We start from the raw sequence: 13,780 nt of genomic DNA, 5'->3' as shown, positions 1-13,780 counted from the left end.
TTCAAAAGATCATCAATACAAGTTATATAAATCTTGATGCCATTATGTGACAATGGAAACCAAATGAATTACTTTAGTGCAAAAATGCTAGCAATATTTAAGACACCATTAAAATTTAAACTGAACTATAGAGATATGAAATATTCTTTACATACCATTAAATTCTCCATGTTCCTTCGTTCCTCCATTTTTCTTCATTCAAGAATCACTTAATTGATGTTATGTTTCAAGGACATTCAATTAGTATTAAGATGCCACTAGGGAAGGAGAAGAATTATGTTTCTATTTCTATTAATGTAACTAAATGTGAAAACTACTATGAGATGATCTAGATTTAGTGGCCAATGGCAACTAAAGGAAAAAAAACTTCTTCAAGACACCCGTTACCTACTATGGTTATTACTAGTTTGAAATGACCTATCTTAGATGGGTATAAATTTAAAACTTTGGAGCAATATTCTCAAACCAAATGAAGAACTTAGAGAACATGTCTTCCACCTTCTCTTCCACTGCCATTAAAATCTTCATCACCATTGCCATGCTCAGTTTGCCCATGGCTTATGGTATAAACATTTTTTTTCTAATTTAGTCAGCAAAATAGAAAGAAATTGAAGAAATATTAAAGGCCTAAAACACATCATTCTTTCTCTTCTTCTTCTTCTTAATTATCATTTATGAAGCATATTGATATTCTTGCATGTTAATCATGATTGGATTCTATATGTATTTATGAGCATGCATGTCAATTTATTTATTTACTTTATTTTGTTGCAGCAAAAGAAGATCTTGTTTGCATTGGATTATGTTCAACCAAATGCCACGAGGAATGCACTAATTTTGGATTTCACAAAGGAATATGTCTCAAGCCAAATGAAGATTGCTGTTGTTCTTATGATTTCACAAACGCTCCTAAATCTCACCAATTCCATCCTACCACCTTGGAGAGCAAGGGAATGTAGTGGTTTTGCATGGCATTAATGTCTACTATATTAATGAACTAAAAAAATTTCTGCTATGTTAAAGTTTCTATAATAAGAACATTTGGTAGTCACTTTGTCCGATCTTATTTATATTTGACAATTTCGTGGAATACCATTCATCGTAAGAATTGTATACAAATGCCGGTATTTCTTTTATGTGAAACTTCTATTTTACACCAATAAAGGTTTTAAAGTTTTAGCTGATTCCTACTAAATACTAAGAGACCTACCATTGCCAATTAGAAGTAGCTTATATTTATAGAATATTTATAACATCTCAAAATTTATGTTATTCCCAAAAGTATCCATGTAATGTTTCAAAGTATACCCTCATTACTCGTAGTATGAAATTTGAAAAGTGCTTTAAAAATCCAGTATGCACATATGGGCTTCCTCTTCTTTGCAGTTTCATCTATATCTCATAACCTCTTTTCAAACAAGACTTTGCAATAAAGCCTACAATACCAATGACATGAAGTTTAAAACACAGATGACCTATACTTGGTTCTAACCATCAATTTATCAAGTCAACATTGACCATACTAATTGATCATCAGCTGCACCCAATAGGAGTTTGGAATAGGAATGGAAATGAGTTTATTCTATTTAGGGGCATGTTTGGCTGGGAAGATTTGGACTCTAGAATAGGAATGAGAATAGGTGACTCTTTTTCACTATTTTATTTGGTGAAGTCCCATTCCAATTTCAGGAGAAATGAGAATTCTCCAATCCCCTCAAATCTAGTCTCTACTCTCATTTAGTATTCAAATTTTATTTTATTTGATTCTAGTTCTGGTTATGAATCAAATGCATCAGAGCATATGACTATTCTAATTTCTATTTTAATCCATTCTGATTTCAATTTTGATTTGGACTTTGATTATGAACCAAATGTGCCCTGGAGTTCCCATTCTCCTCGTTACTGATGGCATATCTATTTTCTTATACAATTTTAAAAAAGAAAATGCAGCAAAGACAGCCACATGTATGCCTCTAAACATGAGAATTATTTCCTTTTTCTCTCTTTTTATGTTTGCCAAGGATTGTGCACCGCTAGCCCCATCCCAGAAAGTATCGCTAAGGATTGCTAAGGGTATTTACTGATAATCCCAAAAAAAAAAAAATCATCTTCTACTTTTTAGAATTTGAGTCCTATTATAAGTTCTTTTGTTAGATATAGGGACTAGATTAGAAGATTTCTAAGTTAATATTATTTGAGCACCTAAGCATTTAGCTTGCAAATGGTCACAAACATAGCTAACGATTTGGCTATTATAAATTATTGATTTTTTTATATTGTATTCATTGCAATTTTTCTTCTCCTCTAATAATCTCTTCCAATATTTCTTCTCTCTTATTCGGTCTCAACATTTTTCTCATCTCAAATCCTCTAGTTTCTTGCTGTGTTAATAACAAAACTAGGTGCTCAAGAACCTAAATAAGACAGAGGCATGCCAGATTGAAAAAAATGCAATATGAATCCATGGCTGATAGAAAGAACTATTGCCAATCATCTTGAGAGCCTCTTGTCGACCTTGTGGATCAAAGGAAGCCAACCATTTTTTTTCCAAATCACTTGATCACAAATAAAGACCCAAGTACTTCTCCGAAGAAATATATGTCCTATAATTCGGTAGTCTAGATAATACTACATGGTCTACTATATATTTTCTCTGAACTAGGCTGACTCAAGCTAGAGTTGTTGATGCTTAAGCTAGAGGGTAGATTAAAAATGTAGAGAACCCACTTTAGGATGGATAAAATCCTCCTATGATCTTTACTGCACAAGGTTGTACTAGAGAAGAATAACGATAATACCCTAGCCCAAATGGGCCAATACTAAATTGAGTCGGGTCTGCTGACCAACCCAGCAATCAAAAGTAGCCCAAAAAGGTGGCATTAGTTTAAAGCATTAGCCAACGAAAAAAAAGTTAATGACGGATAAGACCCGGGGAGTCTTCTTCCTCCCAAATTGATGGAGTTCGAATTCGAGAGGACTTAGTCTCTCTCTCTTCTGCATATTTAAAAGGCTCAAGTCTCTTGTAAAACCCACCACCACGTCTGGTCGAAATGCTGTCTAATGTTATCGGAAGAAGAGGAAAAGAGAGACGAAGGAGGGCCGACCTTGTGCTTCGGTGATCCGTCCAACTCAATTTCCGATGGGCACAATAATGGCTTCTATGAAGAAATTCCTAGCGATTCTCGATGATTTGAGCCTCAGATCTTAAGGAAGAGAAAAGACCCTCCCCTTTAATAGGACTGAGGGAGGAGTTTGACTCCTCTCCTATGGTGATGATGAGTCATTCGAGAAGGAGTCTTCTTTTTAAATTTTTTTTTCTTGGTACTTCAAGATCCGTGCATAGGGGTGGGGTATTACATTTCTCCTCTTAAAAAAAAATTTCATCCTCGAAATTTTTATAACTTAAGTTCTCAAAAATTTAGGATTAATTTTTACCTCAAATCAGTCATCCTCTAATTTCAAAATCGAATCTTTCACCATAATATCTGTCAAATATATTACTGTTCTAATCAGTTTGAAAATAATTCCAAATCACTCTACTTTCATTGCGCACTCTAATTCAAATCTATCAATGAACTGTCAAATCTAAGTTTCTAAGTAATCACATAATTAATATAAGTCATCATCCCAATATTCTTAGTGTCTACCCACCTACACTCATATTTAATTCAATATATATAATTTATCCACTTATGCTCTAACACCATATTAATTGTCATACCTCCGATCCGAGATCATAGATCAGAGATCACGGCAACTGCCGCACATTCATAGAAAACTCTCTCCACAACAATACAAGGCACCTCATCAGATATCAATGCATCACAGTGGAATAAAATTTAATAATTATTATTCAACTTTAATTTAAATAATTAAATAATTCAAATATCTTACACAATAAAATTTTATTTTTTTTGTTCAACTTTCAATAAATCCTGATCTAAATAAAGAAATCAAAGACTATCTCTAATTCACTTTTCCATATCGAAATCCTGAGTCAAACTAATCCTTTAGATATGTAAAAAAATAGAAACTCATCATGAACAAAATAGCTCAGTAAGTAATGTCCTCTTTGACTAGATAAACCAGCAATAATAATATAATAAAAATAAATATATAAGGTGCATCAATTTAAATATACAATACTATCAAAATAAGATCATTCAAATTCATCTTTTCAAAATTCATTTTCAAATTCATAAATCAATTTCTTTCAAAATATCCTATTCACCTTGACAGTCATGAACTAATCACAGTACCAGTGCATAACTCTCACTAACAGAATGTCGATATACTAGCATATAATTTCTACTGACAGAATATCTATACTAGCACATAACTCCCACTGACAGGATATCATATACCAACGCACAATCTCTATTGACAGGGTATTGATATACTAGCATATAACCCCCACTGACAGAATATTGATGAACCAGCACATAACTCCCATTGGCAGGGTGTCGATATACTAACATATGATCCCTATTGATCGGATTTCAATATATAATCAAACTGCGAGTCAAAATCTATCTCAATTTAAATTTTTTTGATAAATTTAATTTTCTATTTCAATCGAACAAATACAAAAGATCATTTAAAATCAAAGTCAATCGATCACAATCAACACTTTTGATAATGCGTCAATAGTATTTATAATAGATTTAACCAATAAATATCATACTTTATATTCATAAATCACAAATAATATGATTCAAAATTCAATGATGTAAATATTATATAATTTATCGATAAATCTGAAAAAAAAATCGCATTACTTACCTTGTGAGCCAATCCAATCAATGTTGAATTAATTCTAAGAATCTTTCTTAGAGTCTGTTATCCTTGTATCAGAAATCTATGTATCTTATTGTGTAAGAGCATAGACTCTTCTTTGGATCCGAGGTTGCAAATTTTCATCTTTTTCTTGTTCAGCTAGCGAGGTAGTTCAATTCTCCACATTTTATGGACAATCAGCTATTTTGAGACCTTTTTTACTACAACCAAAGTATGCATCAATATTCCAATGACAATCACTTGCTGCATGATTTCCACCACATTGAAAACACTAAATGTTATCAGACGATCCATAGTTATTACTCACTAACTTTTATTTGCACTTCCAATATGTTTACCACTCTGTTCTTGGGATTCGTTCGATCTGTTTCTTTTCTTTTGATTCCTTTCTCTTTCTGTACACTTTTATTCATTTTTTAATTATTAGTACTTTATTTATTACATCAATATAGATAGTCAACTCATATGGTACCACTTACTTTTGGATTTCAGTCTTCAACCCCATCTTGAATTTATGAACTCGTTCTCGCTCACCATTCACTAATCTCAAAGCAAATTTAGCTAGTTCTGTAAATTTAGCTTCATATTCAGCCACACTCATACTCCTTTGCTTTAGATAAATAAATTCTTATTCTTTTTGAATTCTTATACTTTAAGAAAAATACTGATTATTGAATGAAATTTGAAATTGCTCCTGAGTCGTTCCCGGCTCATCTTGTTTATATTTGCGTTCTAGTCGTTGCCACCAGTTGAATGCTTCTCCTTACTGTAAATAGGCTGTAAACTGAATCTTCTCATCATTGTGGCACCTTGGACAGCAAAGGCTTTCTCCATTTTCATTATCCAACTATCATCTTCCAAGGATTCAGTAGTTTCCTTGAAAGGTGGTGGAGCTATCTTTTTAAATTCTATGATGTTATTTCGTTGCATCAGTTGCTCTCCATGACCATGCTATTGTGGTATATCTCGATATGTCTGTTGCTGTTCAAGTAATTGCTGCTATCTCTGTATCATCCCAACTAGAATTTACATCAATCGAGCTATGTCCGATTCTTGATGCACTGTCAGAGTAGTTCTGACAGGATCAATGACTCCCTCCTACTGGAAGATGCCACTAATGGGTTGGAAAGTACCATCCTTTTGTTAGTTCGATGTCTCTTCAGTAGCACCTCGAGCAATCCTCTTTATTTGACGTGGAGCCATCTTAACAAGCTTCCCAAAATTTTATTTTTTAAACCTAATATCAACAAGTATTTAATCATGATTATTATTTTCAAATTAGAACTCTAAATCCTCATAGGACCAGCTACTCAATAGTTAACGGTTACGATCCCTTCATTAAGACCTATCAAAATCATTAAAGGATCTTTCTAAGAATCCAAAAAATCTTAGAAGAAAGAGGCTATCTAAAAAGATGTACTTTTAAAAAGAGATATTGAGATTTTTTAGGGAGAGAAAATCAAACTTTTTATAGAGAAAAAGTGGAAGTCTAGAAACAGAAAAGGAAGAAAATGAAGAGGGAAGAGAGAAAATCTCTCTTTTTTTTCTTTTCTTCTTTTCTTTTTTTTTCTTTTTTTTTCTTCCTATTTCTTTCTTCCCGTTCTTAGCAAAAAAGGAGACCGAGTGGTCCCTTCTTGTTTCTCAAGTCAGAGGCTATGGCTGATGTGTGATGGCCAGCAGTAGCTGGGGCTGCTGCGCCACGGCCCATCCATCCCAGACCAACGGTCGATGATGATCATTGGCGTCGGAAAATCTCAAAGAAAAAAAGAGCAGAACAAGGAAAAAGAATAGAGAAGTTATTTTTCCTAATTCTTTTGGTGAATCTCTGGTCAGAGATGCTGTCTAATACCATGAAAAGAAGAGGAAAAGAGAGACGAAGGAGGGCCGATGCTTACCTTGGGCTCCAGCGGCCTGTCCAACTCAATTTTCGATGGGCACAATAATGGCTTCTACGAAGAAATTCCAGCGATTCCCGATGATTTGAGCCTCGGATCTTGATTTAAGGAGTCTTCTTTCTCAAATTCTTTTTTGTTGTTGCTGCTTCAAGATCGGTGCATAGGGGGTAGGGTATTACAGAACCAATCTGATCCAACCTGATTTTGGTTGGATGGGTTCATTTTGTTTCCAACATGGATTGTGTCAGTTCCGGTTCCAAAACTGAGAACTGGTTGGGATAGGTCTAATACTAAGCTGGCCCCTTACTGGAACCAACCCGAATTATGTGCACGCTGAATTCAAACCATCCAGAATCATTCTGATCCAGGCCTTGTCATCCAGAATCTTCTACTCGGCGCATGGAACCCACTTTCAACTCTCCGCAAAAGTTAGTCTTTTCCCACCTACTTGCAAGGTTCTTGCTTGCTTCAAGTGCCCTTGACCTCGATGTATCTGCTCCTTTGCAGCCGCACACAAATCGATCAATTCCCCATTCAAGCAGCCATCTCTTGCAACCTTTCCCTATTCAGGAAATTAAGATCTAGAATGTAAAATTCAGAAGACATTTTTTGTTAAATCAAAGCTGACCAAAATCTAAAAGAATAGGTGAAAAACATTTCCTTTTCCCCTTTAAATTGGTCAAGAAAAAATTGCAAACTAATTTGTAGATATATCTTTATATATGGTACATTTGAATCTTTGGCTAGGGTATCTTGTAGTGGGCTTTCTAGCAGGTAAGAAGCAAAACTATCATCACCCTTTCCGTTAGCACGGACATTTATTTTTTTCATTATGAAGAAAAAAGAGGTTATTTATGCATTGGGTGCATATTATATTTTATGTCGATGTTAAGAAAATATATTCTAGACCCGAATCATATGACAGAATATGAGCCGTAGCATTTTCAGAAAAATCTGACCTATGAGGAGTATCTGATATAGATTGTCAATAAAAAGGATCAGATATTATAGCATCGAATCATACTTTATGTGAAGGTACAGTGGAGCAACTACAATAAAAGAGAGGCTACTTGGAAACTCGAAGTATAAATGATGATCAAGTATCCATAGCTTTTCGAAACTTCAGATATATTAATTTTGAAGATGAAATTATTTTAAAAAAGGAGAATGTAATAGACCAACCTTTTTGGATTCTTGGGGCAGCTTGAAGTGAAGCATGCCCAATTTCAATTAAAATCATATACTTGGCACATGAGAGGAGGGGAGGAAGAGGACTCCGACCATGAGTCTTCTTCTCTCTCGATTCCCATTAAAGATCGGGATTTAGCCTATCTAATTTGGAGTAAAACAACCCTAAAATGTATCTATAAATAGTGATCCTCTCTTCCATAGATTTCCATCATCAAATTTCTAGGAAATTGCCGTCGATTCTTTATTAAGTCTTCTTCTTGGGATTTCATCAGAATGATTGTCGATTTTTCTCATCTTACAATGTTGAACTTAGGTATAGGACCGAAGCCTTCACCTTCTTTCTTTTTTGGGCTTATTGCCGCCATTTGGAGCTGGCAAACCACCGATTTTGGACAAGAACAGGGTATTTCTTGTTCCAAACCTTCTTCCTTGTTTTGCCGACCACCGATGGCTATGGCCGTTGTCAAGGTCATCTCCTCATCGATGTCGGGCACTGTTGTTGGCTACTAGCATGAGTTCTACAGCCATGGCTGGATGAAGAGGGGAGAGGAGGGGGTTCAGGTGCCCTATTTTAAAGAAGAAGAAGAAGAAGAGAGAGTGAGAGGGCTATCTGTCTTCTCTCTCTCTCTCTTCTTTTATTTTATTTCCTCTCTCCCTAGCTAGGATGATGAATTTGTAAAAAAAAGACAAAAAGGAGGGATTTCAATATTTGAAAAACTTAAAATACCCAAAATAATGTCACAACAACCTTATAAAGGATTTGCAATTAAAGAAAAAATATTCCATGACTCGAATTTACACCTATGCAAATCTAAGTTCTCCATGTTACTTACATTAATCAAATTATTTTTGGCCAAGAATATGCTTTTCTTTATTATTATTTACAGATGCAACATGGATTGTCATGTCATACACATGGTAGGCCAATTACATTACCAATGATAAGTGAATTGATAAATACTTTCCATTTACTCTTCTCAAGTTGCAAGAGTTTGTATGAAAGTACATGTAGAACCATATCATCGAAAACGAGTCCGAAAACCACAATACACATAGAATGATACCATCAAAAACCTAATTAGGAGCGTGAAACCACAACCAACCGACCTAGATCTATCATGTTACCTTGTTTAAACCTTAAGCGTGTGTTTGGTTGACAATTGGAATCAGAATTGGGATTGGAATAGATTAGAATACAAATCAAAATGGCCATATCTCTCAATATATTTAGTTTGTGATTGGAATCGAAATGAAATTTAAATTTAAAGAGAGAGTAAGAATTGGATTTGAAAGATTAAGAAATTCTCATTTCCCCTGAAATCAAAATGAAAATTGGACTCCTCTAACGAAATGGCTAAAATGTGAATCACTCATTCCTATTCCCTTTCTACCTACTCATTCTCGTTCCAGAGTCCAAATCCCTCCAACCAAACATGCCCTAAAGCACTTGTTTCACCTTTTTACACAATAAGGGTTTCTTGCTGTAACTGATGAAGATTTGAACATGGAACTGCCTTCCTGCACCCAACTTGCCTCCATTTTGACGAGATTGATTAGTTGTTAAAACATACAACATGTTGAATAACGATAAGCATACATGAAAAATATAAATTACTATTGGTGAATAGAAGCATAACCAATGCTTGCTTTACCCCAACTGGTGGCTTAACCTGATGGTCGACAGCCTAGCCTTGAGACTTGGTGAGACAACTTATTCTTGAGGGTCGGTTTACTCCATTCAACTTTTGTAGGGTGTTGATCAGAAGATTTAATGGATCCTATTATTTTCAAACATGTTACATAATATGGCTGTCAAATCACTTAAAACCAATCATAGCAAAGAAGATGCCGTGGAGGGGTGAAGCATATATTATGTTTCCATTCAATTAAAGCAATTGATATATGAAATTCATATGAACAGAAATCCATTAAATAGTAGCTAATGGCAATTAAAGGAGATAAAACCTCCTTGAGACAGCTGTTACTGATCCGTAGTTGTTGCTTGCCAAGAAAGTATTCATCTTATACAAATATAAATTTGAAGCCTTGGTGCATTCCCTCCTAATTAGACCAAGAAGTTCCACGTAGCTGCCACCTCTTCCACGCGGAGAAATTTTTCATGGCTAACACAATTCTTGCTATAGCGTTCACATGCGGGACATGAGAAATTTTTTGTGCACCACATGCGGTGCGCGAATGCGTGCACCACGTGCGATGATTAGCTCATGGACAGTGCGCAGAAAAAAAAAAAAAAAATCACCAACCCCGCACATGAGCCAATCACTGCATACAGTATACAAAGAATTTCTCATGGGACATCTTTTCCTATTTCAGAAGTGCAGGAAAAAATTAAGCTACGAAGGCCTCTAAACAAATTATTCCTTTTTATCTACAATTTTTATGAAAAAATTTGAAAATCTTGCACCTCGATTGTACCCGATCCTCTACATATTTACGCATGCAGCTCTGTGCGTGCATGTTAAACCAAGGATTCGTTTTTCGTCACAGCAAAAGCGATGTATGTTTGCATTGGACTGTGCGAGCACATCCCAAAGTTCGATGCTGCATGCTGCAAAAATGGATATCATAAAGCAGGATAATTAATGTGTTGCACCACTTCACAAACTTTGTTGCTCTATTAAACGATCAATATTCTACATTGATCATTTAACACACTACTTGGGCTTTTCCTAGTTGTGGATGTTAACATAAGCAACTCAGGAATAATATATGCATGGTCGGAACCATTGAATTCCTGTATACAATGATATACGATAAAAAAGTATATAACCACAATACAAAAATATAGTGCAATGTTTAAGTTTTTATGAAAGATGGACATCCGTTTCTCTAACAGTCAAATAAATGCAACGCCATATGTTAATCTTCATATTTTGTCAAGATCTCTGCTCCTGTCCTTGTGATTAGTATTGTATGCTCAAATTGTGCGGCAGAGCTGCCGTCGGCTGTAAGTGCAGTCCAGCCATCATCCCACATGATGCACTCGATGCTTCCCATTGTAAGAATGGGCTCTGCATAACAATCTGATTGTTAACAACTGAACTAGCAGTAACAAAATACTCTACAAGCCTTCTAAAGTTCAGAAAATCATGCACACACGCATGCACTCATGTACATACATGCGCAGGTGCGTGCGCTCTTTCAAGAAAGAAGCTTACATTTGACTCTGTGAGCAACCTACTACCTCTCACCAAAAAAAAAAAAAAAAAGCAACCTACTACCAACTGCCTCAAGAGAAACTTCAGCTTGTAACCTTTATAGGACCATGGTATGGGAGGTGATTCTCCATGCTGTGGCTGTAATTGAGAGGATTGATCTATTGGTTTCCAATGCTTCACATCTTGATTAGCTATATGTAAGGCTAGAAATCTCATTGTGCGGCTGGCATGTTTGGAAGATGTTTTGTGCAACTTGGAGAGATTCAAACTGTATAATGAATGCAGTAGCCAAAACCATACTAACCAGAGAGCGATCAGTATTTCTATAATTTGAAGAGATACTCAAACTTGAGCTTTCTTCCTCACTGTAGATATCTTAAGGTCAAATAGCAATTTAAAGTAGGATGAAAATAGAGCACGATGAAATATTTCAAATGGCCTCTTGAACTGGTGAGAAAATTCGATCAAGAAACCATCACAAAAGAAAATCCAGAAGCTAAAAAAAGGACTACCACCCCAATAAGACAGAGAGGCAAGTTGGCAACAATGGGAGTATTCAAGAAAAAAGGTCCATCACTGTTTATATAAATATAAAGTGTTGATATTATTTCAATTATGTTTCTCCACAAGTGAGGAATAGTTCCTTAGATGTTCTGCAATGAAGAGTTTTCACTGTTCCCTTGCTGAGAGTAACTACAACCATTTTTTTTAATGTTAATGAATTGTTTTACAAACAAAAGCAAAATATTATTGAATTAATTTAACCGAGATTCAAAACTGATCACACCAAAGAATTTATATAACATTTAAAAAAAAACTATTATTGCAACAGATGATTCAAAGCTGATAATTTATTTAACTATTTAAAAAAATGCTAATTGATCCGAAAAATATGGCCTAAGTATCTTTTCACACAACCAACTTTTTTCATTATTTTTATTTCTCATTGTTTTTTTAATTTAAATTAATTAAAAAGGCTGAAAATTAAGTTTTAATTAAGGCTGCTTAGCTACCTCTAGGAGGTAATATACATTTTTACAGCTCAAGAAAAGGTGGTTTCACTAGGTTGTTTTTGACATTTCTTTAATTTTATGCACACATTTGGGTGGCCTTAAACATGCCTAAATTAATGCAAATGCTGCCAAAGACAAGATGGTACATGCACACATCCCCCAAACATGACAGAATTTCTTATTCTTGACTAGCACTTCTTAGTCTTGGCTGCCCTTTTTTATTATTTTATTACAAAAGTTCATAATTTAGAAAAAAAAAAATTAAAGAATCAGCAAAAGAGATATGCTCCAATATGTAGATTCTAGTTAACACCAAAACATATCATGACACCACACCTAAACAGAAAATTGTGGCATGATCGCCCTTGTTTTTCCATTTTTTTGGCCATTGTTGGCATAGAAAACCGAGGGTGGGAGGAGATTTTACCTTGGTGATTTCCTAGCTTGAAAGAGCCTCCCATCAGGCCAAAAAACTGAACTGGGGCTTCCCAAACCACCCTCCCTCTCCCGTCCATTATCCCAACATTTTCAACCTAACAAAGGAGGAGTAGAAGGGTTGGGAGACCCTTTCTTCCAAGGCTTTTGACAAATACCACCTAGGACCCGGCAGCTTGCGCTTGAAACAGAGCAATATCATATAGAACCGAGCAACACAAACCAGTTCGGGACCAGTTCGCTATTGACAAAACATCCACCACCTTTTCATCTGGACTTGGAATTGGCATCGAAATTCTATTGACTAACTAGAATTACACCCTGTGAACATCAAAACTAGACTTCTATACATGCTGCTAACAAATTGCAAAAAGAAAAAGGAAAAACTACAATGGCAGAACTATACAAGTATCAAGGTTAGTCCCTAGAATATAATTAATCAAGTTTTACTCCATATAATTACCAAATCTTATCACAAAGCTTTCAAAGAGACATCATGAATTAAGCAACAGGAGAATTGCACAAAATAAGTTCCAACTTAGCAAGCATGTTGCCGTTGGAAATTATATTGAATACCTAGAACTGTACCTCGTAGAACCACAAAACTAGGCTTCTACACTTGCCACTAACAAATTGCAAAAAACAAAATGAAAAATTATGCTTGCTAGTTGTCCAAGTATCAAGTTTTGTCCCTAGAATATAAATACATCCCTAATCAAGTAGAACCACTAGTAACATGAATTTTAATTTCATATAATTACCAAATCATCATAAAGTTTTCAAAGAACTGTCATGAATTAAACAATAGCAGACTTGCACTAAATAAGTTCAACTTAATAAGCATGGCTGTCTTTTCATCTACACTTGGGATTGGCATTGGAAATTATATTGGTAGCTAGAATTACACCTCACAGAACAACAAAATGGACTCTTATACATGCTACTGACAAAAGCAAAAGAAAAAAAAAAAAAAAAGAAAATGTAATTGCAAGCCCGTACAAGGATCACACCATGTCCCTAGAATATAAATGCATCACTAATCAAATACAATCACTAGCAACATGAATTTTAATTCCATATAATTACCAAACCTTATCACAAAGCTTTCAAAGAACGGTCATGAATTAAACAATAGAACAATTGCACTTAATAAGTTCAAGTTAGCAAGCATGACCACCTTGTCACCTGGACTGGGAATTGTCATTGGAAGCTATATTGATTAACTAGAATTGTAGCTCACAGCACAACAAAATGGACTTCCATACATGCT

At 35.0% G+C, this 13,780-nt stretch overlaps 1 protein-coding gene across 2 annotated transcripts in view; it reads right to left on the bottom strand.

The window, feature by feature from the left end:
• Positions 1-10,500: 10,500 nt before the first annotated feature.
• The window catches only part of LOC105059914 (methionine aminopeptidase 1B, chloroplastic), a 35,589-nt gene continuing 32,309 nt past the window's right edge, over positions 10,501-13,780 (bottom strand). Inside the window, exons 10-11 of one of the 2 annotated variants that reach the window (XM_029260412.2) lie at positions 11,367-11,427; positions 10,690-10,915 (exon numbers count right to left, since the gene is read on the bottom strand). In XM_029260412.2, coding sequence (XP_029116245.1) covers positions 11,405-11,427 — 23 coding nt within the window. In that variant the 3' untranslated portion in view covers positions 10,690-10,915; positions 11,367-11,404. Of the gene's footprint in view, positions 10,916-11,366; positions 11,428-13,780 lie in introns of both variants that reach the window. The other variant, XM_010943426.4, reaches the window with a different exon arrangement.

Source organism: Elaeis guineensis, chromosome 10 (assembly GCF_000442705.2).
Source record: "Elaeis guineensis isolate ETL-2024a chromosome 10, EG11, whole genome shotgun sequence".
Taxonomy (NCBI): domain Eukaryota; kingdom Viridiplantae; phylum Streptophyta; class Magnoliopsida; order Arecales; family Arecaceae; genus Elaeis; species Elaeis guineensis.
The sequence above is the reverse complement of the archived record's forward strand: the minus strand, read 5'-3'. Positions and strand labels throughout refer to the sequence as shown.